General features: G+C 47.4%; 1 protein-coding gene across 2 annotated transcripts in view; it reads left to right on the top strand.

The window, feature by feature from the left end:
• LOC138246624 (urokinase plasminogen activator surface receptor-like) overlaps positions 1 to 23245 on the top strand; it is a 62365-nt gene extending 39120 nt beyond the window's left edge. For both annotated transcript variants that reach the window (XM_069201333.1, XM_069201334.1), the window contains 3 exons: positions 5013 to 5162; positions 17010 to 17141; positions 22767 to 23245. In XM_069201333.1, the coding sequence (XP_069057434.1) occupies positions 5013 to 5162; positions 17010 to 17141; positions 22767 to 22900 (416 nt within the window). In that variant the 3' untranslated portion in view covers positions 22901 to 23245. The remainder of the gene's footprint in view (positions 1 to 5012; positions 5163 to 17009; positions 17142 to 22766) is intronic.
• The last annotated feature ends 746 nt before the right edge of the window (positions 23246 to 23991 follow it).

The raw sequence follows: 23991 nt of genomic DNA, 5'->3' as shown, positions 1-23991 counted from the left end.
CTGTGGTGATTTCCTAGAACCACCAGACAAAAGTGTGTGTGTGTGTGTGTGTGTGTGTGGGTGTGTCCCCTTGTGAGTTTCTGTGGGTCTCTGCCCTGTGAGGACAGAGATATATATGCCTGTGTGTCTCCTGTGCGGATATGACTCCAGCATCCCTGTGTGTCCTGTCCTTAGATCTTCAGAGGCCAGGCTTCTTAACTGCCCTGTTATGAGAGAGGTCCACCTCCATGTGAATGTCACTGCCCTTTAAGGAGACAGGCCCATATCCATGTGTGTCACTGCCCTGTGAGGAGGCAGGTCCACCTCCATGTGTGTGTCACTGCCCTTTAAGGAGACAGGCCCATATCCATGTGTTCCACTGCCCTGTGAGGAGACAGGTCCATATACCTGTGTGTGTCTCTGCCCTGTGATGCGAGAGGTCCATATAACTGTGTGTGTCTCTGCCCTGTGAGGAAAGAGGTCTATATACTTGTGTGTGTCATTGCCCTGTGAGGAGAGAGGGCTGTATACCTGTGTGTCACTGCCCTGTGAGGAGACAGGTCCAAATAACTGTGTGTGTCTCTGCCCTGTGAGGCGAGAGGTCCATATAACTGTGTGTGTCTCTGCCCTGTGATGCGAGAGGTCCATATAACTGTGTGTGTCTCTGCCCTGTGAGGAAAGAGGTCTATATACTTGTGTGTGTCATTGCCCTGTGAGGAGAGAGGGCTGTATACCTGTGTGTCACTGCCCTGTGAGGAGACAGGTCCAAATAACTGTGTGTGTCTCTGCCCTGTGAGGCGAGAGGTCCATATAACTGTGTGTGTCTCTGCCCTGTGAGGCGAGAGGGCCATATGTCTCTGCACTGGGAGGAGACACGTCCATATACCTGTCTATCTCATTACCCTGTGACGAGAGAGGGCCATACACATGTGTCTATGCTCTGTGAGGTGAGAGGTCCCTGTGAGGAGGGAGGAACATATACCTGTGTGGAGAGAGTTCCATATACCTGTGTGTGTCTCTGCCCTGTGAGGCTAGAGGTCCATATACCTGTGTGTGTCTCTGCCCTGTGAGGAGACAGGTCCATATACCTGTGTGTGTCTCTGCCCTGTGAGGCTAGAGGTCCATATACCTGTGTGTGTCTCTGCCCTGTGAGGAGGGAGGAACATATACCTGTGTGGAGAGAGTTCCATATACCTGTGTGTGTCTCTGCCCTGTGAGGCTAGAGGTCCATATACCTGTGTGTGTCTCTGCCCTGTGAGGAGACAGGTCCATATACTTGTGTGTGTCTCTGCCCTGTGAGGCTAGAGGTCCATATACCTGTGTGTGTCTCTGCCCTGTGAGGAGACAGGTCCATATACCTGTGTGGAGAGAGGTCCAGCTACCTGCATGTGTCTCTCCCCTGTGAGGAGAGAGGTCCATGTACCTGTGTGGGGAGAGGTCCATATACCTGTGTCTGTCTCTGCACTGTGAGTGGACAGGTCCATATACCTGTGTGGAGAGCGGTCCATACAGGGGCAGTTTTAGCGCTGGTGGCACCCTGTGCAACAGTCTTTTTTTGCATTCCTCCCCCCCCATGACCACTTCCTTGGATTCCCTTACTACCATCTGGTAAAAGTGCCCCTTATCTCTCCATAGCTGCTCTCTCACATACATTTCATTTGTTTTAAAGCGCTTGTAAAGCCTGGTTTTACTACTCCACTCAGCTATCCACATAAAATATACTTATGTTCTTTGCAGCAGGCACGTTAACCCTCTATGCTACTTTATGGCGAGTCAAAGTTGCCCCTGGACAAAACTCCAATCTCCCTCCCTAGCAGGAACATTAATCACAAGCGGTATCTTGGCATTTTAATTGTTTCATGAAGGCTGGACGCACAAGGAACCTTTCAGCAGGTGCTTTTAAATCTGAATTTTCGTAAGTCATTGCTAAACACAGTGCGCCCTGATGTCAGCTCCCCCCAATCCAGATCAGCAGCCGGTGTGGTCGCACCACTCGCACTGCCCTAAAGCCGGCCCTGGGTCCAAATACCTGTGTGTGTCTCTGCCCTGTGAGGAGACAGGTCCATATACCTGTCTGTGTCATTACCCTGCGAGGAGAGAGAGGACCATATACCTGTGTTTGTCTCTGCCCTTTATGGAGAAGTTGCATACCCATGTGTGTGTCTCTGCCCTGTGAGGAGAGAAGTCCATATACCTGTATGTGTCTCTGCCCTGTGAGGAGAGAGGTCCATATACCTGTGTGTGTCTCTGTTCTGAGAGGAGAGAACTCCATATACCTGTGTGTGTCTCTGCCCTGTGAGGCGATAGGTCCATATACCTGTGTGGAGAGAGGTCCATATACCTATGTGTGTCTCTGCCCTGTGAAGAGACAGGTCCATATACCTGTCTGTGTCATTGCCCTATGAGGAGAGAGGGCCGTATACCTGTGTGTGTCTCTGCACTGTGAGAAGACAGGTCCATATATCTGTCTGTGTCTTTGCCCTGTGATGAGAGAGGTCCATATACCTGTGTGTGTCTCTGCCCTGTGAGAAGACAAGTCCACATTCCTGTCTGTGTCATTGCCCTGTGAGGAGAGAGGGCTGTATGGCTGTGTGTCACTGCCCTGTGAGGAGACAGGTCCATATACCTGTGTGTGTCTCTGTTCTGAGAGGAGAGAACTCCATATACCTGTGTGTGTCTCTGCCCTGTGAGGCGAGAGGTCCATATACCTGTGTGGAGAGAGGTCCATATACCTATGTGTGTCTCTGCCCTGTGAAGAGACAGGTCCATATACCTGTCTGTGTCATTGCCCTATGAGGAGAGAGGGCCGTATACCTGTGTGTGTCTCTGCCCTGTGAGGAGACAGGTCCACATTCCTGTCTGTGTCATTGCCCTGTGAGGAGAGAGGGCTGTATGGCTGTGTGTCACTGCCCTGTGAGGAGACATGTCCATATACCTGTGTGTGTCTCTGCCCTGTGGGGAGACATGTCCATATACCTGTGTGGAGAGAGGTCCATATACCTGTGTGGAGACAGGTCCATATATCTGTCTGTGTCTTTGCCCTGTGAGGAGAGAGGGCCGTATACCTGTGTGTGTATCTGCCCTGTGAGGATAGAGGTCCACATTCCTGTCTGTGTGATTGCCCTGTGAGGAGAGAGGGCTGTATGGCTGTGTGTCACTGCCCTGTGAGGAGACAGGTCCATATACCTGTGTGTGTCTCTGCCCTGTGGGGAGACATGTCCATATACCTGTGTGTGTCTCTGCCCTTTAAGGAGAAGGTCCATATACCTGTGTGTGTCTCTGCCCTGTGAGGAGACAGGTCCATATACCTGTGTGGAGAGAGGTCCATATACCTATGTGTGTCTCTGCCCTGTGAAGAGACAGGTCCATATACCTGTCTGTGTCATTGCCCTATGAGGAGAGAGGGCCGTATACCTGTGTGTGTCTCTGCCCTGTGAGGAGACAGGTCCACATTCCTGTCTGTGTCATTGCCCTGTGAGGAGAGAGGGCTGTATGGCTGTGTGTCACTGCCCTGTGAGGAGACATGTCCATATACCTGTGTGTGTCTCTGCCCTGTGGGGAGACATGTCCATATACCTGTGTGGAGAGAGGTCCATATACCTGTGTGGAGACAGGTCCATATATCTGTCTGTGTCTTTGCCCTGTGAGGAGAGAGGGCCGTATACCTGTGTGTGTATCTGCCCTGTGAGGATAGAGGTCCACATTCCTGTCTGTGTGATTGCCCTGTGAGGAGAGAGGGCTGTATGGCTGTGTGTCACTGCCCTGTGAGGAGACAGGTCCATATACCTGTGTGTGTCTCTGCCCTGTGGGGAGACATGTCCATATACCTGTGTGTGTCTCTGCCCTTTAAGGAGAAGGTCCATATACCTGTGTGTGTCTCTGCCCTTTAAGGAGAAGGTCCATATACCTGTGTGTGTCTCTGCCCTGTGAGGAGACAGGTCCATATACCTGTGTGTGTCTCTGCCCTTTAAGGAGAAGGTCCATATCCATGTGTGTGCCCTTGCACTGTGAGGATGAGACCACAGTACAGGGAGGGGGTGTATGTGTGTGTTTTCTTGATCTTGTGAGGACGTATTTGTCTTCACGCTGTAAGAATAAGACTCCTAGGTCCCTTTGTGTGTGCCTCTCTCGTATGGATGAGACTCTGAAAGAGAGAGAGAGAGAAAGAGAGAGAAAGAGAGATTGTGTGTGTGTTTTGTGTGTGTGTTTTATGTGTGTGTGTGTCTTGTGAGAAGGAGACTGTGGGGCAGATTTACTAATATGTGGCGCAACGCAGCAAGACAACTTGCTGCGCTGTGTGAAATGGAGAGGGCAGGAATGCGACATATCTACTAAGATATGGCACATTCCTGCTCTCCCTCTGTGATGGAGCACATGTGGCGCCAAGCACCAATGCAGGCACCCTTGCGTCATGGTGCAAGTGTGCCTGCATTACAGCCTGGATTGTTTTTGTGCAGGAAGATGTAACTTTCTGCACAAAAAACAATCTTCCAAGGCTTTTTCTTCTTTGTATGTGTGCTGCAGAATGAAAGAGAAACAACAAGAACAAACAAGGAGAATTAAAGATACTTCTCCTCGCTACGCCACCCAAGGTGTAGCATTTTGACCCATTTCCAGGTTTACTAGTGCTAGTATATCTGGAAACCCACCAGAAACGATGGGTGGATGAGTATAAACACCCACGTTCCACTCATGGAACGCATTCCCAGGACAGAGTATTGCAAGGCACAGACTTGCGCTGCCTTGCTTTACTCCACTTTTACAATGCTGCACAGAGGCACACAAGGTGACTGCATGGCATAATAAATCTCAATTAAAGCTTGCGATGCTCTTCCGTCAGCTTGCGTCGCGCAAGGGCAATGCAAGCCCTTGATAAATCTGGCCCTGTGTGTGGGTGCATGTGTGTCTGTATGTCCCTGGCAGGATGAAACCCTTTCTGTGTGTGTGCAAGAGTGGTGTGTGTTTCTCTGCTTGGAGAGGCTTATACCTGTGACTGACCTTTTTGAGATACTTGTTTTTGTTATCCCTCACAGGTGAGAGAACGAAGAGGATGATCAAAGGCTGTGGGATGATGACATCCTGCGGAGGGCTGGCAGCCTTCAGCAACGGAGAGCACCCCGTCTCATACTCTGCTGATGTCAAGTGCTGCAACGGATCAGAGTGCAACAGCGGTGGCTTCTCAGGTCAGAGGGAGTTGTAGGCCTCCACTTTAACACTCACATGCTGTACCATGACTACTCTTACCTACTGCTCCATGCACCCTAGCTTACCACCTTTACCACTGTCACCTAACAAACCCCCAACTCCACCCTCTCCTACTACTACTGTACTACTCTCACCCACCACCTCTACCACTTTCAGCCGCCGCTCCAATCACTGTCACCCACCGCTTCTACCACATTCACCCACCAACTCAAATACTCTCACCCATCACCTTTACCACTGTCACCATCCACCCCACCACCACCTCTCCTTACTCTCACCTACCAACTCTACTACTCTCACCCACCACTTCTACCATACTCACGACCCAGCTTAAATACTCCCACCCATATGACAGAAGTACAATAAGGTGAAGATATGAATTTTTAAAGTTTTAAGTAGGAATAGCACCAAGAAGAATAAAGCGGCAATGACAGTCAATGGTCGTGGTAGACCGGGACCCAGGTGCAATTTGATGCTGAGTGCAATGGAGCGTGGGTCAGATACACCAACCAGGTTAATTTTTTTCAAAGAGTTTATCTTCTGAATTTAGCCCTTTAAGTCCCATTCCACCACAGGAGTACACTTCTAAAGTGTTCCACAGCCTCAGGGGAGGCACTGAGAAACTTACAGGATGTCAGGCAGAGGCTAAAGTAGGGTCCAGTCCAGGTCCAGCTGTCTCCGATCAGTTAGCAGTTGCAGGAAAAGCCTCATGTAGATTATTGCATGTGTAGCTTAAACAGGAGGTCAGTTTTCTGAACCTTGGAGTCCACGTATTTGTCCTAGATACAAGAAAGAGAGGAGGTCGAGACCCTCTGCCTTTCTCAGGTCGCAGAGAGTTAGTTCAACCTAACCCTCTTCAATATCAACATGACAACTGTTGCAGACATCATCAGATCGCACAACCTCAACATTATCTCATACACTGGTGGTACCCAGCTCATACTCTCTCTCAGCCGACCCCACCTCAATGAAGACAAACTTCCACAACTGTATGAAGAACACCTCAGCCTGGATGAAGAACAACTACCTTAAGCTCGATGTGGATAAAACGGAACTGCTGATCTTCAGCAGACAAAACTCCCTCTGGATCGACTCCTGGTGCCGATCGGAACTCGGTCCCACCCCTGCTCCAAAAGACCACACCTGAAACCTCGCCATCATCCTGGACAGCGAACTCTCCATGAAATGTCAGGTCAAGGCCGTCTCCTCAGCCTGCTTCCACACGCTCTGCATGTTCGGCAAAGTTTTCAAGTGGCTACCCATCAATACCAGAAAAACAGTGATGCAGGCCTCATCACCAGCTGGCTAGACTACAGCAACGCACTCTAAGCAGGTACTACCACCAAACTTATGAAAAGACTCCAGACAATCCAGAACGCAGCTGCCAGACTCATTCTTAACCTGCCCAAGAGGACCCACATCATTCAGCACCTGAAGGACCTCCACTGGCTCCAGGTTCAGAAGAGATGTCAAATCAAGCTTCTAACCCACCCCTACAAGGCCCTCTCTGGCCAAGGACCTGCATACATGAACCACTACCTACAGTTCCACAACCTCCCAGGAACCTCCGCTCTGCACACCTTGCCCTCACACAAATACCACGCATCTGCTGCATCTGCTCTGGAGGACTATCCTCCTCCCAACTTGCTGCCAAATCCTGGAATGCTTTCCCCCTTCACCTTTGTATCTCACCCTCACTGACCCACTTCAGGAAGGGACTCAAAACATGGCTCTTCGATTGAAACCAGCAACAAGGCACCTGGATTGATTCTGATGTTTCTTAGATCCAGAAGTGTTATGAAGTGGATGCCTGGGGATGCCAGGTGTATGCCTGGCACAATCTAGTGGGAGGGAATGACTCTTGGGCACACCCTAAATAATGGGATAAAAGATGGCAAAAGTGTTTGGCCACACTAAACATGGGCTCTGAGGACTGGGTGTGGGTGTGGGACGTTTAGTATGGTATTCCTTGTGTCCTCCCACATCCAACACTAAAATCCAGTTTGGGGCAGTCACTCTATCCACCATAAACCCAGAGACAGAAGTATGGTTGGACAAAAGTAGGGATTTCTAGAAACCAGACAGTGGATACACACTATTGTTTTGGCATCCTGTTCCCCTTTCTTTCACATGCACCCCCAAAGTTACATGTAAAATCTATACACAAGTCTTTTGGGATAACGCATGTCCTTCAGCAATCAGACAGTGGATACACAAGAATTATCTATTTAGGACTCTGCCTTTCAAGTGGGCCCAAAGTATTATATGTAAACCTAGCAGACCTGTCAAGCAGGGGTTGACACTCAAGCAGAATTCCAGTTTTTATGCTGCAACAATCAGGCTGCAAATGGTAGAACTACAGTTATGTTTGCACTGTCAGTGTAGTGTATGGAGCAAACAGCCTCCTACAATGGGTGCTACAGTCCACTAGTGACATTTAACTTACAGGCCCTGGGTACACTTCGTACCATATACTAGGAACTTACATGTAAGTTAAACTATGCCAATTAGGGGTATTTTTTAAACCATCTTTATTGTGGATTTCAGTAGTGGTCAAACAGCATTACAGTGTAACATCATGGTGCATCATTTACAGCACAGCTAAGTGAACAGGTAGGGAGTAGCGTTCATATGGAGCACACTGGAATACAAACTTTCGATGATTCAAACTAATAGAGAGAGAAAAAAATAAAGTAAAAGTAACCAACAGCAGCTAAGAGCCTAGCCCCACGTCCTGGGTGTTTCAGTCAATCAATCAATCAGTCAACCAACTTAGTGCGACTAATCACCCGAGAGGGTATTCAGTTGCTTGAGGGTCATGGTGGTTCAGGTGACTCAGACGAACAGCCAGATCTTGAAAAGTTCTCCGGAATTCCAGTAGAGAGGTGGAGGTCCATAGCTGATTCGGCCCTGAGGTAGGAGAAGCGTGTCCTCCGCTGTTGCTTCAGTGGATGTGGGGAGTGTGGACGAGTGAGAGGGAGGCAGAGAGTAGTTGTCAGATAGGGTTGTGGAAGCCTAGGCAATGGTTGATCTAGGCTGGTCCTTGGTTGTGCAGTGCTTTGTAGGCATGGATCATCAGCTTGAATTGGCATCTCTTATGTATAGTGAGCCATTGAAGTTTTCTCATGTGGGGGGGTGATGTGAGTCTGACTGGGGTGGTTGAGGTGGAGTCTGGCAGCGGAGTTCTGTATGGTCTGGAGTCTCTGCAGAAGGTGTGTGGTGATCCTAGCGTTGAGTGCATTGCCATAGTCCAATCGGCTGGTGATTAGGGCCTGAGTAACAATACATCTGGTGTTCAGGGGAAGCCATTTGAAGACTTCATAACATGCAAAGTGTGAGAAGGCAGGCAGAGGAGACTGCGTTGATCAGAGTCTTCATGGCCAGTTTGCTTGCCAGGATTATGCCAAGGTTTCTGGCATGGTCTGAAGGTTTGGGTGATGGGCCTAGTGCCGAGGACTCAGAGGAGACGTTCCAAGGGTTGGTGTTGTTGCAGAAGATCAGCACTTTTGTTTTGTCCGTGTTGAGCTTCAGGCAGTTGTCCTTCATCCAGCTGGTGACGCTCGTTATTCACTTATGGAAGTTGGTTCTTGTGTTGGTAGGATCTTCGGAGAGAGAGAGAGGATGAGCTGGGTGTCATCTGCGTAGGATATGAGGTTTAATCAGTGGGATCTGACATTGTTGGCCAAGAGGGTCATGTAGGTGTTGAAGAGGGTGGGGCTGAGGGAAGACACCACAGATGATGTCCTTGGGTTCGGAGGTGAATGGAGGTAGGCAGCCTTCTGCATCCTTCTGGTGAGGAAGGAGGTGATCCACTTGAGGGTGTTTACTTGGATACCGATGTGATGCAGTCTGATAAGGGTGTGATGAGATATGGTGTCAAAGGCTGCTGAGAGGTCGAGGAGGATCAGGGAGGCTGTTTTTCCCCAGTCGAGGAGGGCTCTGATGTCATTGGAGGCTGCAATAATGGCAGTCTCTGTGCTGTGGTTGGCATGGAATCAAGATTGGCAGGTGTCTAGGGGAAGGTTATGCTTCAGATATTTCATGATGGCCTTTCCCCGCCAGGACTTTTGCATGGAAAGGGAGAAGAGAGATGGTGCGGTAGTTTTTGAGTGTGCTCGGGTCAGCAGATGGTTTCTTGAGGAGTGGTTTGACTTCTGCATGTTTCCAGTCTTCAGGAAAGATGGCCGTAACAAGTGAGGAGTTGAAGAGGGTGATGAATGTGCTGCTGATCCTGTGGCTTCCAAGGTTGAATTTCAGAATTATTGGTGTAGTAGCTACAGAAAGGCCAGCAAATATGCGGTACCGAATCGCTGGTGTGATCTCAGTGCAAGGGGGAGGGGCAGATACAAGTGTGGAGATCTGTCTGTGTGTAGAGCATCTTAAGGTTATGGCAGCGGTCACACACCTGACTATGAAGGGTGAGTGTTCATCACAGGGAGACATCTTAGTGTTAGGAGACTCTATCAAGTGGAGCAAAGGGAGGGCCTAAACATATAGACAATGAAAGTAGCAGAAAAGGGTATGTTTTCAGAGCCTTCCTGTAAAGATAGTAGTCTGAGGTTTGACATAGCTGAACTGGCAGATCATTCCAGAACCTAAGACCCTGAAGCAAAATTGATGATCTTACAGGTAGTTATTTTGAAATGCCTTATATTCAAAAGATGAATGTTGCCAGATCTAAGATCTCTCTGGAATGTGAAGAGTCAGAAGGTCAGATATGACGACCTGGATGGATTGATCACTGGTCCCTTATGCAAAGCAGTCAAAGGAGGGCATGACATGCAGAGGATTTTGGGTCATTTAAAGAAGAGAAGTAATATCCCAGTATTCCTGTGATGATTTGGATGAATTATATGATATGGCTGTGGGGCCTTATCATGAAATACACTCTCAAAAATTCTCTTGGGTCCAGTCAGGCTCAGTTGAACAACCTTAAGCTCAATCCTGGGTAGCTATGGCTTTCGAGCATCAAGGCTTGCACAAAGAAACTCAGTGTAAAACATTTAACCGTATCAAACAATGGAATAAGAAAGCCACTCAACACAAAAGAGCCAGGACACCAATTTATAAAAATAGATTATATTTTTATGAATTGTTAGAGACCTTGATGAGCAAAATCCACCCACAGATTTTAGACAACATTATCACTTTTAAATTCAACCACAAACAACCTTTGGTCAACAAAAACTTTGTAAACTTCAAAAGTTTGTAATCTTATTTTGGCTACTGCGACCCTGTTGGGCAACCAAAGCTGACAGGATGAAGGTCTGGGGGTCCAACGGTGTAGATGTGAACAGTTACCGGGTCACCAGAGAGTTTTCCAGTTTAGTTTCAAACTTTACAACATGACAACCATAGACTATAATGGAGTGGTCCCGATGCTCGGGGTGCAGGATGAAAAGATGCTCAAGGATGCTCCAGTGGCTGTGCAGTTGACAGGGGTGCCTTTGTGGCAATTCACGGGTGATGCAGGGTGACTTTGTCCACAGAGGTCAGGGTCCCACAAAGTCCTCTTTGATCCATTCGAAGGACAGATACGCCTGGGCTACTGGTCTCCAGGCACAGTGCTTGAAGCAAAAACCTTTGGTGGAGGCTGGTGTTTCTCTTGGGCAATCAATCTGGACTCTGATGACACTCCTGGGTCCGTCTGACTCGTGTGAAACTTTTAGCCATTGAGGATTGGTTCTGTTGGGCACCCAGTGGCTGGTAGCTATGAATCTTCTGCCATGGCAGCCAACTTGGGCTTCTTCAACTCTTTAGTCCCTGGAGCTAGTTTCAGGGGATATGGCAACAGATCCTTGGAGTCACTGCTCTGGTCTGGGGCATTACTTTTTCCCACACCAGGAGCCACAGGCACAGTCCCAACTTTGCTAGCCCAAAGTGCAGCAGGTGCAGACCAGCAGATGGTGCTGCCTCTCTTAGTGCGGGGCCAAAGGCAGCAGGGCAGACCTTCTTTAGTTCTTGTTCCAGTTCTAGTGTGATCTGAGATTTAGGGTGCCAAGGTGCCATATTTATCCCAGGAAAGTGCCCTGACGGGACCATGCCAATGAGCTACCAGGTCCCCTTTGTTTTGGTGATAAATTGGCAGCAAAGTGTGGCATGTGGCAGTTTCAGGGTGCACTATTCTAGCCACCCTTACAATGTCTGAACCTTCCCATGGATGTGAGGTGCTTGGTAGCTCACCCTAGAGTTGTGGATACCTGAGGGCAACACGCCCATAGGAAAACTGGTTTGGGCACTGGTCTTCCCTGTCTGACCCTGTCTCCAGCCTGTCTACCTGAACAAAGGGGAGCCCCAAAGGTGTGTTATTGCAATTTGCCCACCAAAGGCAGCTTCCCCTTTGAAGCTTGCCTTTTGGGCTAACACCCCGATTGGCTTCTGGCTAAGGGGAGGTGGCAACACCCTTTAGTGGATGTCCATTGTTCCTGAGCCTGGGAGTCCTTCACACTATTACCTAGACAGGCAGAAACCTGTTGAGCAGTGCTCGTGTGAGGACACCAGACCCGCTGGGTCACAGAGTGACAACTACCTCAAAGTTTCATTAACTTAGTAGTGACACTAAATTCGACCTGAACAAAAAGAACAGATGATGGACGGAATGCTGAACAATGCAAACATTCACCCCCAGTCACAAAGATTTGGGTTTAATCCATCATTGTTTTGCCCACCACGCCATCCCAGTTTGGACCCAGCCATATGCAAATCAGTCTCGACCCTGCTCCTATGGGAACAGTCCAGCCCGAACTGCCAGGTCAGGTCCTCCCTGGACCGGAAACAAGCATCCTGGGACTGGTTTCGGGGGTATCACCCCTCATCAGCCAGGTTAGCTTGAATCCAGTGGCGCAGTGAGCACGGGACCCACGTCTGGGCATACCTTTCTCACTTAGGGCAACAACAAGCAAAAAGAACAGATGATGGATGGATGCTGAACCATGCAAACATTCACCCTCAGTCACAAAGATTTGGGTTTAATCCATCATTTTTTGCCACAACACCATCGCCGTTTGAACCCAGCCATATGTTTGCATTGTTCAGCATTTTGTCCATCATCTGTTCTTCTCGCTCTTCTCAGCCTTAGTGAGAAGGTTATGCCCATACGTGGGGTCCCTTGGGTTACAGCCATGGCTTCACAGCTGTGTTAGGGCTTCATTAGGGCTCTGTTAGGGCTTTATTCTCCCTTCATTTGTAATGCGGTCCCAGCTTTAGTCAGAGCATAGACACCAACAGTCTATGCATCATCACATCCTCATAGCATCCAACATGTCCAATCAGGCCATTCAGGCCTTTATACACAGACCATCTCCTTTTCTTACACACAGGGCAAGCCAGGTCCCCATATCATCCCCTTTCCTTATTTCCAGAACAAACCAGAAGTACTGTGTCATTACTCAGGTCCTTCCCAAAAGGCCGACTCCGAGTCACTTGCACGACCTTCAGACGGGTGGTCACAGATTAAGACAAATATGATGTTGTGGGCCCTAGGATCGCTTGGGAGGAAAGGATGAGCTTGAGACTGGACACGTGTCCCCAGCTCCCTTCTACGGGCAAGGTCACCTGAATGGTGATGCGTGTGTTGGATGGGTGTGGGTAAGTATGACATGCTGCTGAGAGGGGGGCTGCAGTGGTGAAAATTGCCCGGACACAGAAGGGTTTGAGGGTGACAAACTTCACATAGCATCAGTGGTGCCTGAAAAAAACATAAACTGATAGCATCACACTGAAAGTACTAGATCAGGGTCCATGCTTTGGACCCCACAGCCCTGGATAATAGAAGAAAAAGCTCTTAACATGATGGTGTGGGAATCATATCAGCTGCGACTTATGACCTAAACCTATCTTCACTGCAATGCAACAAACTCATGTCTGTGCAAACAGGAGTCAACAACTAAAGGACATTCACCATGGCTCATGAACTGCCTGAAAAAACATAACCACTGTACACCTATCCTGATAGAACTGCACAGGCTCCCACTTTCCTCCCCACACTGTACTGAAAACCAAGTCTATCATCTACAAAGCCTTCGCGGCCAGCATCCCTGTGCACCTTGCTGAGAAGCCCACCACCTCCGTTGACTGTCCACACACCAGCAGCCAGGACACTACCAGACTGAAGACAAAGAAGTGGAAAAATGAAAAAACAAGGCAACAGACCTTGTCCATTTATTCACCCAGGAGCCTGAACTGCATCATAGTAATGTTCAAGAGGGCCCCAAACCTGCTTCAATTTAGGAAAGACCTGAAAACACACCTCTTTAAAGAACACATTATCACCATTCAGTGCGGTCACACTCAAAACACAGCTACCTCTCCAACCGCGTCCTGACTGTAGCTTTGCACGTGATGTGCACAACCCTCATCAACTAGGTTTTCGCTGTACAAATGCCACATTCAGATAAGTCATGCAAACATTAATGGAGATGTCTCTACAAGGTTGCAAACACCATTTAGAATTGCCATCGCACCACAAAAAAGGTAATGGTTACAGCTGTTGAGACAGTGACACTCTTGACCTGCACCACCATCAAGAAGGACAACTGATGCTGAAAGTGGCCGTCGACTATAGGAAATAGATCCCCCAACCTTCCACCATCATGGAAGCACCACTCAAGCTGGCCCCAGAGGGCACATATAGCGAATAGAAGCAGAAACATAAGGAAGCAATCCAGACCTCTTTTTTTCAACTCTCTTTATTGGTATTTTTGGTAGTTAATCAGAACAATTGTATTCATATTATATTAATCGTAGCGTGAGGTACTTATACATCTACATTTTAGCATAAAACAATGTTGTATTCTTATAGGACCGCGCCCTCCTCAGCTACTGTCTCCCTTCATTTCCAACTCTTTGCATCAGACTATGCCACTATATATTCGCGATCACGTACTTCTCTTCCGGTTCGTCCAGCCCTCCGCCCCTGTGCGCCCCTTGGCATCCCACATGTTACCTCCTAGCAACACCATCACATTTCCAATCCATGCACCAACATATTTCTTTTCGTTTGGAGATTGTAGCGTAGATCTACTACTGTCCCGTTTGCGTTTTAGGGATTGGGGGTATTGTGGCGGGTAATAGCTGCGAGATCGGTGCTTCTGAGAGCTGATTGTGTATTGTGCGGGGGATGAAGAGTTCCTTTGATGTATCCCGGTCTGTACCATACTCTAGTAAACTTTGAAATTTAACACCAATCAAGGGGACAAAATTAAACTAAGAAAAACGATAGTAAGGTAGGCAGGAGTTGGTGACTGTTTATCCTCCTGTATGCGTTGGCGGGAGGCCAGGCAGCAGAAGGACCACTCTGCATTGTCTATTCTTTCTTGTCAGGCCATCGCTTTGGTTTTAGAAACTCTGACCTTCACGGCCAATATATAGTTACGTGCCCAGAGTCTGGGCAGTCCTGCACCACAACCCTCCCGTGGCCTGTGTGCCAAGTCACATGTTCCACCCTACACCCCTTTTAGACCTTTATTTGTTTGTCGCTCCTCCATTGCAGTCCCACCCCAGTCAATTTGTCCCCATGATTTAGGGCTTTCATCAGGGCTCTCCCCTGTATCAGACTTGGCATCTACAGTTGGTTTCAACCAGGCCTCCATTATCTCATCCAAGAGATGTGCTATAGGGCGCCTCCTAATCCCTTTACTATCCTCTTTCCGAAGGGCGTGCCCATCTGCCCCTGCCCACTTGGAGGTATCTTTTCCCCATGCGATAAAATTGGGACCTCTGGCCGATTTCCAGGTCATTGTGATGCGTCACTTCACCAAAGCCAATAATAGGTCCACGAATCGGGACCCAACCTTTCTCTTTCTAGGCCTGGGGAACCTTCCCATCACACATACCTCTAAGGTAGATGGGACCGGACGACCAAGCATATCGTGTAGTCTATTACTGCCCCCAATACCTTTGTGAGGAAGTGCACTCCCACATCATATGACAAAAGTCTGCGTCTAGCATTCCACATCTCGGGCATCCCTGGGCTCCACCCCCCATAAATTACCAGTATCCTATGCGGCGTTAAATATGCCATATAAAGGAAGGTAAATTGAATAAATTGTAGTCTAGTTTCACACATGACACTCTTGCGGTAACTCAACATCTTGCTCCTGTCTTTGTCTGATATTTCTTTGTGCCATTTTTCTCTCAGTCTCATTCGGGGTTTACGTTCCATTTCATTTAATGCCCTATATAGCCAGGTGATCACTCTCCTAGCCCATCCCAGTGAAAGGAGAAGTTGAATACCGCCTGCGTAAAGCATTCCAGACGTCTATGAATGCTTTTCTGGTGGGTTCTTCTGAGACCACTGAGTAAACAATGCAGGTGCCTTCAGCCCTGGGATTTAACAATAGAAGTAGACTCAGAGGAAAGGACTATCCTTACTGGGTATTCCACACACAACTAAAGATTACTTTACACAAAGTGGGAAGGTGACCAGAGTCTACCAGCAGGGTGCAATTCTTCCATATGTATCTATATGGCTGTGAATTATATCCTTGGGTTCTCCTGTACCCACGATTTACTCCCCCCAAGGACTGAGAAATGAATACTAGAGTTACAAAGTTCTAGTTGACCACGATACCCCAGCCATTAACAGAGGAGAAGCAGGGGATGAAGAATATGTACAGTTCCTGACGGAGACAGCCTCTATAGACCTAGCAGTCTGAGAAGTGACTGAAGAAACACAGACTGAAAATACTTAGTACAAGTTATTGGAAGAGGACCATTACCGCACAATATCAGTGAAGAAACAGTTGTCAGTTGTGATGGCCACTTGGAGCAAGTGTCCCCCACAGCTGTAACCAATGGATACAACTCACCACTCATTTTGCTTCCAGCTGTGTAATGGGTATTGGACAAGACCCCTTAGCAAGGCACAGATCTACCAATGTCTCATCAGTGTATTGCAAGTGAATGAAGACCCCCAGTCTACTCTGAGTGCCTTTCACTGTGCTGACAAAACCCCAAGGGAAGCCACACTCTCTTGGTGCTGGAAGTCCCATCACACCAGGTACATTCCACCCTACTACCACAAAACGTGGTTTGCCAACACATTAGTATTACTCATGTCAGTAGTGTACTTTGTTATTGCATAGAGCAGAGGTTCCCAACCTGTGGTCCGGGGACCGGTGGGGGGGTCCACGAAGCCTCCTCAGGGGTCCCGTGACTGCTTAAAAAATTTAATAATATTAACAGATTAATAAAGTGTATAAACATAAAGTGGTTAAATGTACAACCGAACATTTTAAAACATACTGTAAAGGTCAAGGAATTTGAAATTGGAGGCTAAAAATTGAATTAGTTTCCTCAGACTGATTGTGGGAGCCGTTCAGGTGCATCAAACAGAATATAGTATGGGCGATATGTGGCTTCAATTGAATTTAGAAACACCTCACACTTCCTATTTAATTTTCTTTTTTCCTTTTTTGTATTTATATTTGTTTGCAAATTAATAAATTGTGTTATCATTTGATGAATGCTTGTTTCTGTATTCTTTGTGTTTTGGTTTGCGCTTCAGATCATCAACAGTGTTTAGGCCGAGGTCACCAGCTTCCTGTAATTACTCAGTGGGAGGGTTCCTGGATTACAAGATTGATTCAGTGCGGGTCCCCGGGTTTCAGTAATGATAAAGTGGGGCTCCCCAGAAGTCTAAAGTTTGGGAATCACTGGTATAGAGATCCCATTCTCCATTCCTATCACACTCTTTTCTGTCCTGAAACCCATGACCCAAACCACACCCACAGATCTACCACACTCATCTTAGTGCCACCTCTCCCACTCTCATCCTTACTTGTCAGAATGCACCATTTCTCACAGACCCTCTTTTTCTTATTCAGAAGTTGACCCTGGCAAGGAAAATGGAGTGGAGTGTCACAGCTGCTCGGAGACTGGGAAAGGCGAGTGCTCCCCCAAAAATATGAAGGCGATGAAGTGTTTGGGGACTATGACCCAATGCATGGTCATTCAAGGTATGTATGGCACAACTACTTCACAGCCACTTGTCATCTCCTAGGAACATCCCTACGACTGGTCCCTGTGAGAAGATGCTCTTGTGCACACATATACCACAAGCGATAGGATGCTGGACCATGGAGATAGGGATAATAAAGGCTGCTCCTCACACTTAAGCTGCTACTCCGCAGTGTGGGTGATCCATTTTATTTTATGTAGCACTACTGCCTTAAAGCTTTCTGGTGATGAGAACACGTCTTCATGATACAGCAAGTATCAGTTACTTAAAAAGGACCCGGCTATCAATCCAAAAAGGTGTGAAGAGCTTTCTGGAGGCTAAGTGAATGGTAATAGCTTACATGTGAGTCAAACGCGGCTCGACAGACTGGGGCCTATCATACTCAATGACCTTACAACAAAGCTCTCCTGCTTGGCTCCTGTTGTAACTACTCTTTCCTTCTGAGTGGCTCGCTGGCCTGGAGGCCAGAGATGACTTAATTGAAGACTAGAGCTCATGCCACAAGATCACACCTCTAGCCAATATAGCTCTAGAGCCTGCCGTAGCGGGCTATACCAGCCATTAAAGGCCCGCTCCAGCATTAAAGGCCCAGGCCTGGTTTAGCCCACCTACTGGCTATATTGGCTAGAGAATATTTCTTCGATGGTCCGCTCAACATTCCAATGTTCTAAATTCAGCTAGAACTGTCATTTTTCAGGGATAAACCCTGGTGTTTCTCACTAACTAGGAATGTAGGTGCTCAACTTGTGTTGGAAAGGTGGTTTCACTAAACTCCTTGGCTCCCTTAGTAGTCATGGATGAGCAGTCAAAGCCTAACTCAGGTACTCAGGAGGGCTACAGTACAGCAGAGTTATCGGAGTTGCAACCAAGGTTTGACTGCCCACATTTTGAATAAAGCACTACACTTTAATAATATCCCAGTATAGAATTAAATGCACAAAAGCAAATGTCAAACAGTAGAAAGTAAACAACACCATACAAAATAAAAAAGGGAATGCAAACACAATATGCTCATGGCCGTCAATTCACCAAAAGGCCAGCGGTAGCAGAAGCAAGCTTACACATCATTTGACATTTACTTTGTCACACACACACCCCCACACACACACACACACATACACATTCACACATACACACCCTGTCTCTCACATATACACACTTTTACATGCAAGCACGCACACAACATGCATTTAAAAGCATTTTTTGCTTATCTCAGCTGACAAGGAGAGTTATATTGGAAGCCATCTTGTATTACACTGATAGTGAATAATATGATATTCTTCACTGTTAGCGCCATTAAAAAAACATTTACAGAAAACAAGGGAAGTGGAGCCCTAGCCGACATTCGAGATCGAGCTGCCTGTGCCACCTCCGAGGCCAGGGATCTCTAGCAGCAAACCAAGGGTCTCAGCTGCGACCCCTGGTGACCCCTAAATTACATCCATGAATATTGTGATAAACCTGGGTTGGAGGCTAGAAACACTATACAGTTTATGATCCATAATTGATCGTGAACAGCACAACAATCCTGTAAATAAACACAGTGCCATAGAAATGCAGTTACTATGAGATTGGAGTATTAGTTGAGAGGGGTGAGAACACACCTCAAATAACATTCCCAGTCCTTGCTTGTGTTTAAACCTCTGGTAGCATTGGCACAAAGCAGTCAGGAGTAACTTAGAGGGAACATGTAAAGTATTTATGCAGCACTAAACCAGTAAGAAGCACAACATGTCAATAATAGTCAATGATCGTGGTAGAACAGGGCCTAAACGCAATTTGATTCTGACTGCGAGGGAGCGCAGGTCAGATACACCAACCAGGTTTGTCCTGGTCAAGGATTTTACCTGCAGACATTAGTCCTTCATTCACAATACACCAGAGATGTACACTTCTAAAGCCCCACAGGACCTCCAGGGGGGCACTTAGAGACTCACTGGGTGTCAGGCAGCGGTACAGGGGTACCACATTTATGCCTATTGCCAACCTGTGGGTGGTGGAAACTATTGGCCACTCCCTAACCAATGGAATAAAACTCCCCAGGAGTGACCCTACTCACTTTCTGCAGCCCTTTCTGACTGTTTGTCCGTAAACTATCAAAAGTGCCTCTCTGTACTGAAATCTAACATGGCGGAACCTTTATTTCCATGGTCAGAGCTCCCTGTGCCCACCCAGAGGTGTGGCTATGATAATGGGCAAACCATCCCCCCAAATGGTCACATAGTGACACAATAGCGTTATATATGGAGCACATAATGATGTTGTTAGGTGGGGGAGCACAACAAAAGTGGCGTATCAAAGCTGATGCGTCACTTTTTTTTAAATATGGCCCTAAATGATGTAATGGTGTCAATAAACTCTTGCAAACATGTTTAATAATTCCTGATTGCAGACTTTGCATCAGGTTTAATTTTTTTCTTAGTATTCCGAATATAAATGTTTGCATTTAAGAAAAAAAAAAGCTGAAACAGAGAAATTCCAGTAAGAATTTCAACACATCTAAATTAAATTTGCAAATCAATTAGATTTTGTATCAAAGTTCAGGAAAGAAAGTTAGTCTTGAAACTGAAAGTACCTACCTCCTGACTAGACTTAGCTGTGTCACAGTATAAGAGTGCGGATATCTCGAGACCTGAGGCCCCGGCTTAGGGGCTCTTTAATCAGGAGCAGTGGCGCAATGAAACCTGACTGTGCTGATGGGGCGCCCTGGAGCTTGGGGCCGCGGGGGCTGCGGGGGCCTTTGTTACGCCACTGATCGGGGGTACTAACCTCAATGCAAACGAGGTTTGGGTAGGGTAGACGTGCAGCCTGGTTCTCGGAAACAGGGGGACTCTCACAGGCAGAAGGTCTTGGCCTGCACCAGACAGATCTCTTGTGATTCGGCCACTGGGTCTCTCTGAAGAAGAAAGTCATTAACAGCTGGTGCTGAAGGGGGCGCTTTTGCCCAGGTCAAAGGTGCGTGAGTTGGTCCAACTCTTAAAAAGCCACGTGGGGCTCCTCTTTGTGATTCAGTAGACTTAAAAAATCTTAAAAGGTAGGTCTTTCAGCCGTCTGAATGGTCCTGTTTTTTACCTAATTTCAGAGAGTGGGACAGCCCTTAAGGTATCAGCTGCGCTCTACACATCGATCTCATTGGTTCATTCGAACAAACAGCATCCTTGCTGCAATAAACCCCGGCTGAGTCCAGATGTTAGCACATCGCCTGGCAGCTCCAGACACCTGGCAGGAGTGGTCTCTAGAATCGGACCGGGCCAGCTGAAAAGTAATAGGATGAATTTTGGGAGAAAATAAAAAAAATCACGTAGGCGGGACTGCGGCACGAACCGGTGCATGCCTCTCGTTATTACTGAAGCTATTGTGAATCCAGTCCGCCAAACGCCACATAAAGGGGGTCATTCTAATCTTGGCGGGTGGCATGGGCACTGCAGGGGCCCCTAGGGGCCCCACGACACCCGTTCCCGCCAGCCAGGTTCTGGCGGTCAAAACCGCCAGAACCAGGCTGGCGGGAAGGGGGTTGGAATCCCCATGGCGGCGCTGCCTGCAGCGCCGCCATGGAGGATTCTTCAGGCCAGGGGAAAACCGGCGGGAAACCGCCGGTTTCCCTTTTCTGACCGCGGCTTTACCGCCGCGGTCAGAATTGGCCTGGATGCACCGCCAGCCTGTTGGCGGTGCATCCGCGGTCCCCGGCCCTGGCGGTCTATGACCGCCAGGGTCGGAATGACCCCCAAAGTCTTATTTAGAGTTTGGCAGAGAGGATGTACATCGCAAAGATGATGGATATCCCGTCCAGCCGGCTAGAGGTGCAGCATAGCCTCTGGCACTTGTAATAACGCAGAAGGGATTTCAGCTGCATTTTGTCGGAGTAATTCATCCACTAAACTCTAAGGCCCAGATTTAAGTGGGCCTAGCACCACTTTAGCCACGCCTTAGCGTAATTTTTTTTACAATAAGGCGGTGGTAAGTTGCCCTTTTCCCCGCACCATATTTACAAAGTGGGGCAATGCGTGCACTTTGTAACCCTTTGTGCTACATTATGCATGCCTCATGCATAATGTACGCAAAGGGGTCGTTCCCACGTTAGGGGCGCTGAAAAAATGGCACAAAGAAATCTAGGAGATTTCTTGGCGTCAATTTTTTTCGCACGCTATTGCTTACAATGGTTCCTATGTACTGTTCAGGGTTAGCGCCAAAATTTTGGTGCTAACCCTGAACAGTACATCAATAGCGTCAAAAATTCTGACGCTATTGCCACCTACCCTGCGCCATGGTGCGCCGTATCTTGGATACGGCGCACACATGATGGCAGTAGGGGGCGCTAAAGGGTGCAAGGAAAGTGGCACTGCACTGCGTGTAGCACTACTTTCCTTAAATCTGCCCCTAGGAGGCATGCTTACAAGCCCCTTCCACCACCTTGCATCATACTAGCGTCATGTTTTTTTACGCTAATTCAGCAGTAAGGTGGCCTTTTCCCCACGTCGTATTTACAAAGTGGAGCAATGCCCGCGCCACATTATGTCAGCATCAGGCATAATGTATACAAGCGGGGCGTTCTGACGCAGGAAGGCCCGAAAAAAAATAGCGCAGTGAAATTTACAACATTTCACTGCACCATTTTTTCCATTATTTTCAACCCCTGCTCAGAGTAGGCGTTAAAATGACGCACCCATAGTAACCTATGGGCCTCCCTGTGCTTTCCTGCACTAGCGTAAAAACATTAGAGTCTAATCCGGCAAATCTCCACTACAGCGTAAATTTTTTTGAAACCATTGTGCTAATGACTGCCATGGTGCACCTTATTATAAATGCGGCGCAATCATGGTGTCGTCAGGTGGCGGTAGGGGGACGGAAGGAAAGTGGTGCATCGGGACCAATGCACCACTTTCTTGTAAATCTGTCCCTAAGTACAGCCCATGATAGTGACAAAAATCTAATGATTATGCTGCAGAATAGCTGAAAAAAATCACCCAAGATTATATACAAATCTCAAAGAATGAAGGCATTGAACTGTTTATGAAGGCACATTTACTTCAGTACACAATTTAAAGCCTTATTTGGAGTTTGGCGGATGAGATATATGTTACAAACGTGGTGGATATCCGGTCCGCCACATTACAAACGCATACATTCAATGGCACTTCTAATATAGCGGATGGGATATCAGCCATGACTTGACAGACTATCCCATTGGCTGAAGTCTGAATAAGACGCTTAATAGGGAAAATGTCTATCAATTATGCAGTAATTGGCTTAATAAAATTAACAATCAACATTTTCAAAGGATAGGTCAAACTAGTTTAATTTCAAAGTATCTTTTACACTGATAATAATACACAGTCTCCCAAGCATAAGATGACCACTTGGTATATTTGTATATTGATTTTGTTCAGGCAGGGGCGCTATTGGGGTGACGTCTCCCCAAGACTAATAACATGGCCCGCCTTTACAAATAGTGACCACTGCAAGCATACAGACCCTAGCCCGCTTTAGAGGTTCCTTATTAGATTAGCTGGATTGGTCACTGCCAAGAGTAGTCAGAGATGGGCGGTACACCCTGTTGGTGCTCGCTCTTGAGGACTGTATTTCTCTGCCTCACGTTTCCTGTTGTCTGTTCCCCCTTGCCCAGGTAAGACAAGCAACCAGACCCTGATGCGCGGCTGTGCCACAGAGCCCTTCTGCCAAGGACTTTACCCTGATTTCAAACTGAACGCAAGGAACCGCACCACATGCTGCACTGGCTCGCGCTGCAACCACGGATAGATTTCCAACCTTACGATTGGTAGGACAGGAAACACCTCATTTTCTTACAGGGGCCGTCTACAACCCTCAAGCCAGAGCCATGCCAGTGGATCCTAAACATACAACTACTTCGGTTCACCATCCACAGAAGGATGTGACACCATTTTGTTTGCAGAGAAGAGCAGCCATTTTGGAAAAGCCGCTGGCCTATTTTGTGAACCGAGCCGCCATGATGGAAGGGGGTGACTGCAACTGGAATACGGCTGTAGTAACACTTTGTGTCAGTTGGTACAGACGTATGTGGCGTCTTTTGTTTTTCTAAAAGTGACCATGAGCATTTGTATAAAATTTCACAAAATTTCAAAACTGTCAAGTGTATTTCTTATAAATCCTTTAATTTTTATGTCCGGCTCCATTCAGAACAGTCATGATTTTACCTTGGCCCAGTGTATTAATGTGTCCCTGTTGCTATACAGCTGCGTTGTGACGCAGCGCCTCTGCCCACCAAATGCATCAGGCAGTTTAATTTGTCATGTTTTGTTTTTGTGATGGATTGTATTCAAAGAAGAGACAACACTGTAGTGCGACACATACATCCAGGTGTACAGAACAAATTGTGAAATATAAGTAATCCCCCTTCCCTCTTAATAAATTCTCCATAAAAGCAGCATAGCAGAAACGTTACACACCCTACCCTACTCCTTGTGCACACTGGAGTCCGGACCCGCCTTAAGTAGATTGATTATATATATATCTGCTAAGGTCCAGTATGCTTTAAGGATCTTGTAAACAACCTCTTATGTGACTTTATAGAAAAATTAGGCTGCAGTCCATAGCTCTATGTTCACAAAACTGATGTAATTTGCAGCATCCTCTTTAGCTGTTGATGTATTTATCTTCAGAGGTGTGGGGACCTCATGTTACCAAAACTTTAAGCAAGCATTGTGCTTTGCAAACCTGCATTGTATAAGGTTTATTTATTTTTGCAAACATATACAATGGAGATTAAAAGTGTAAAAGTAATATAAAGTAAAATACCAGAGATCCAGTTGTGGCTAGCGGCAGGGCAAAATGGTGGGGCAGGGGTCTGTGGGGAGGCCGTTTTGGTGGGC

The sequence above is a fragment of the Pleurodeles waltl genome, chromosome 7 (assembly GCF_031143425.1).
Source record: "Pleurodeles waltl isolate 20211129_DDA chromosome 7, aPleWal1.hap1.20221129, whole genome shotgun sequence".
NCBI classification, from domain to species: Eukaryota; Metazoa; Chordata; class Amphibia; order Caudata; family Salamandridae; genus Pleurodeles; species Pleurodeles waltl.
Note: the sequence above shows the minus strand (reverse complement) of the source record. Positions and strands in the feature narration are given on the sequence as shown.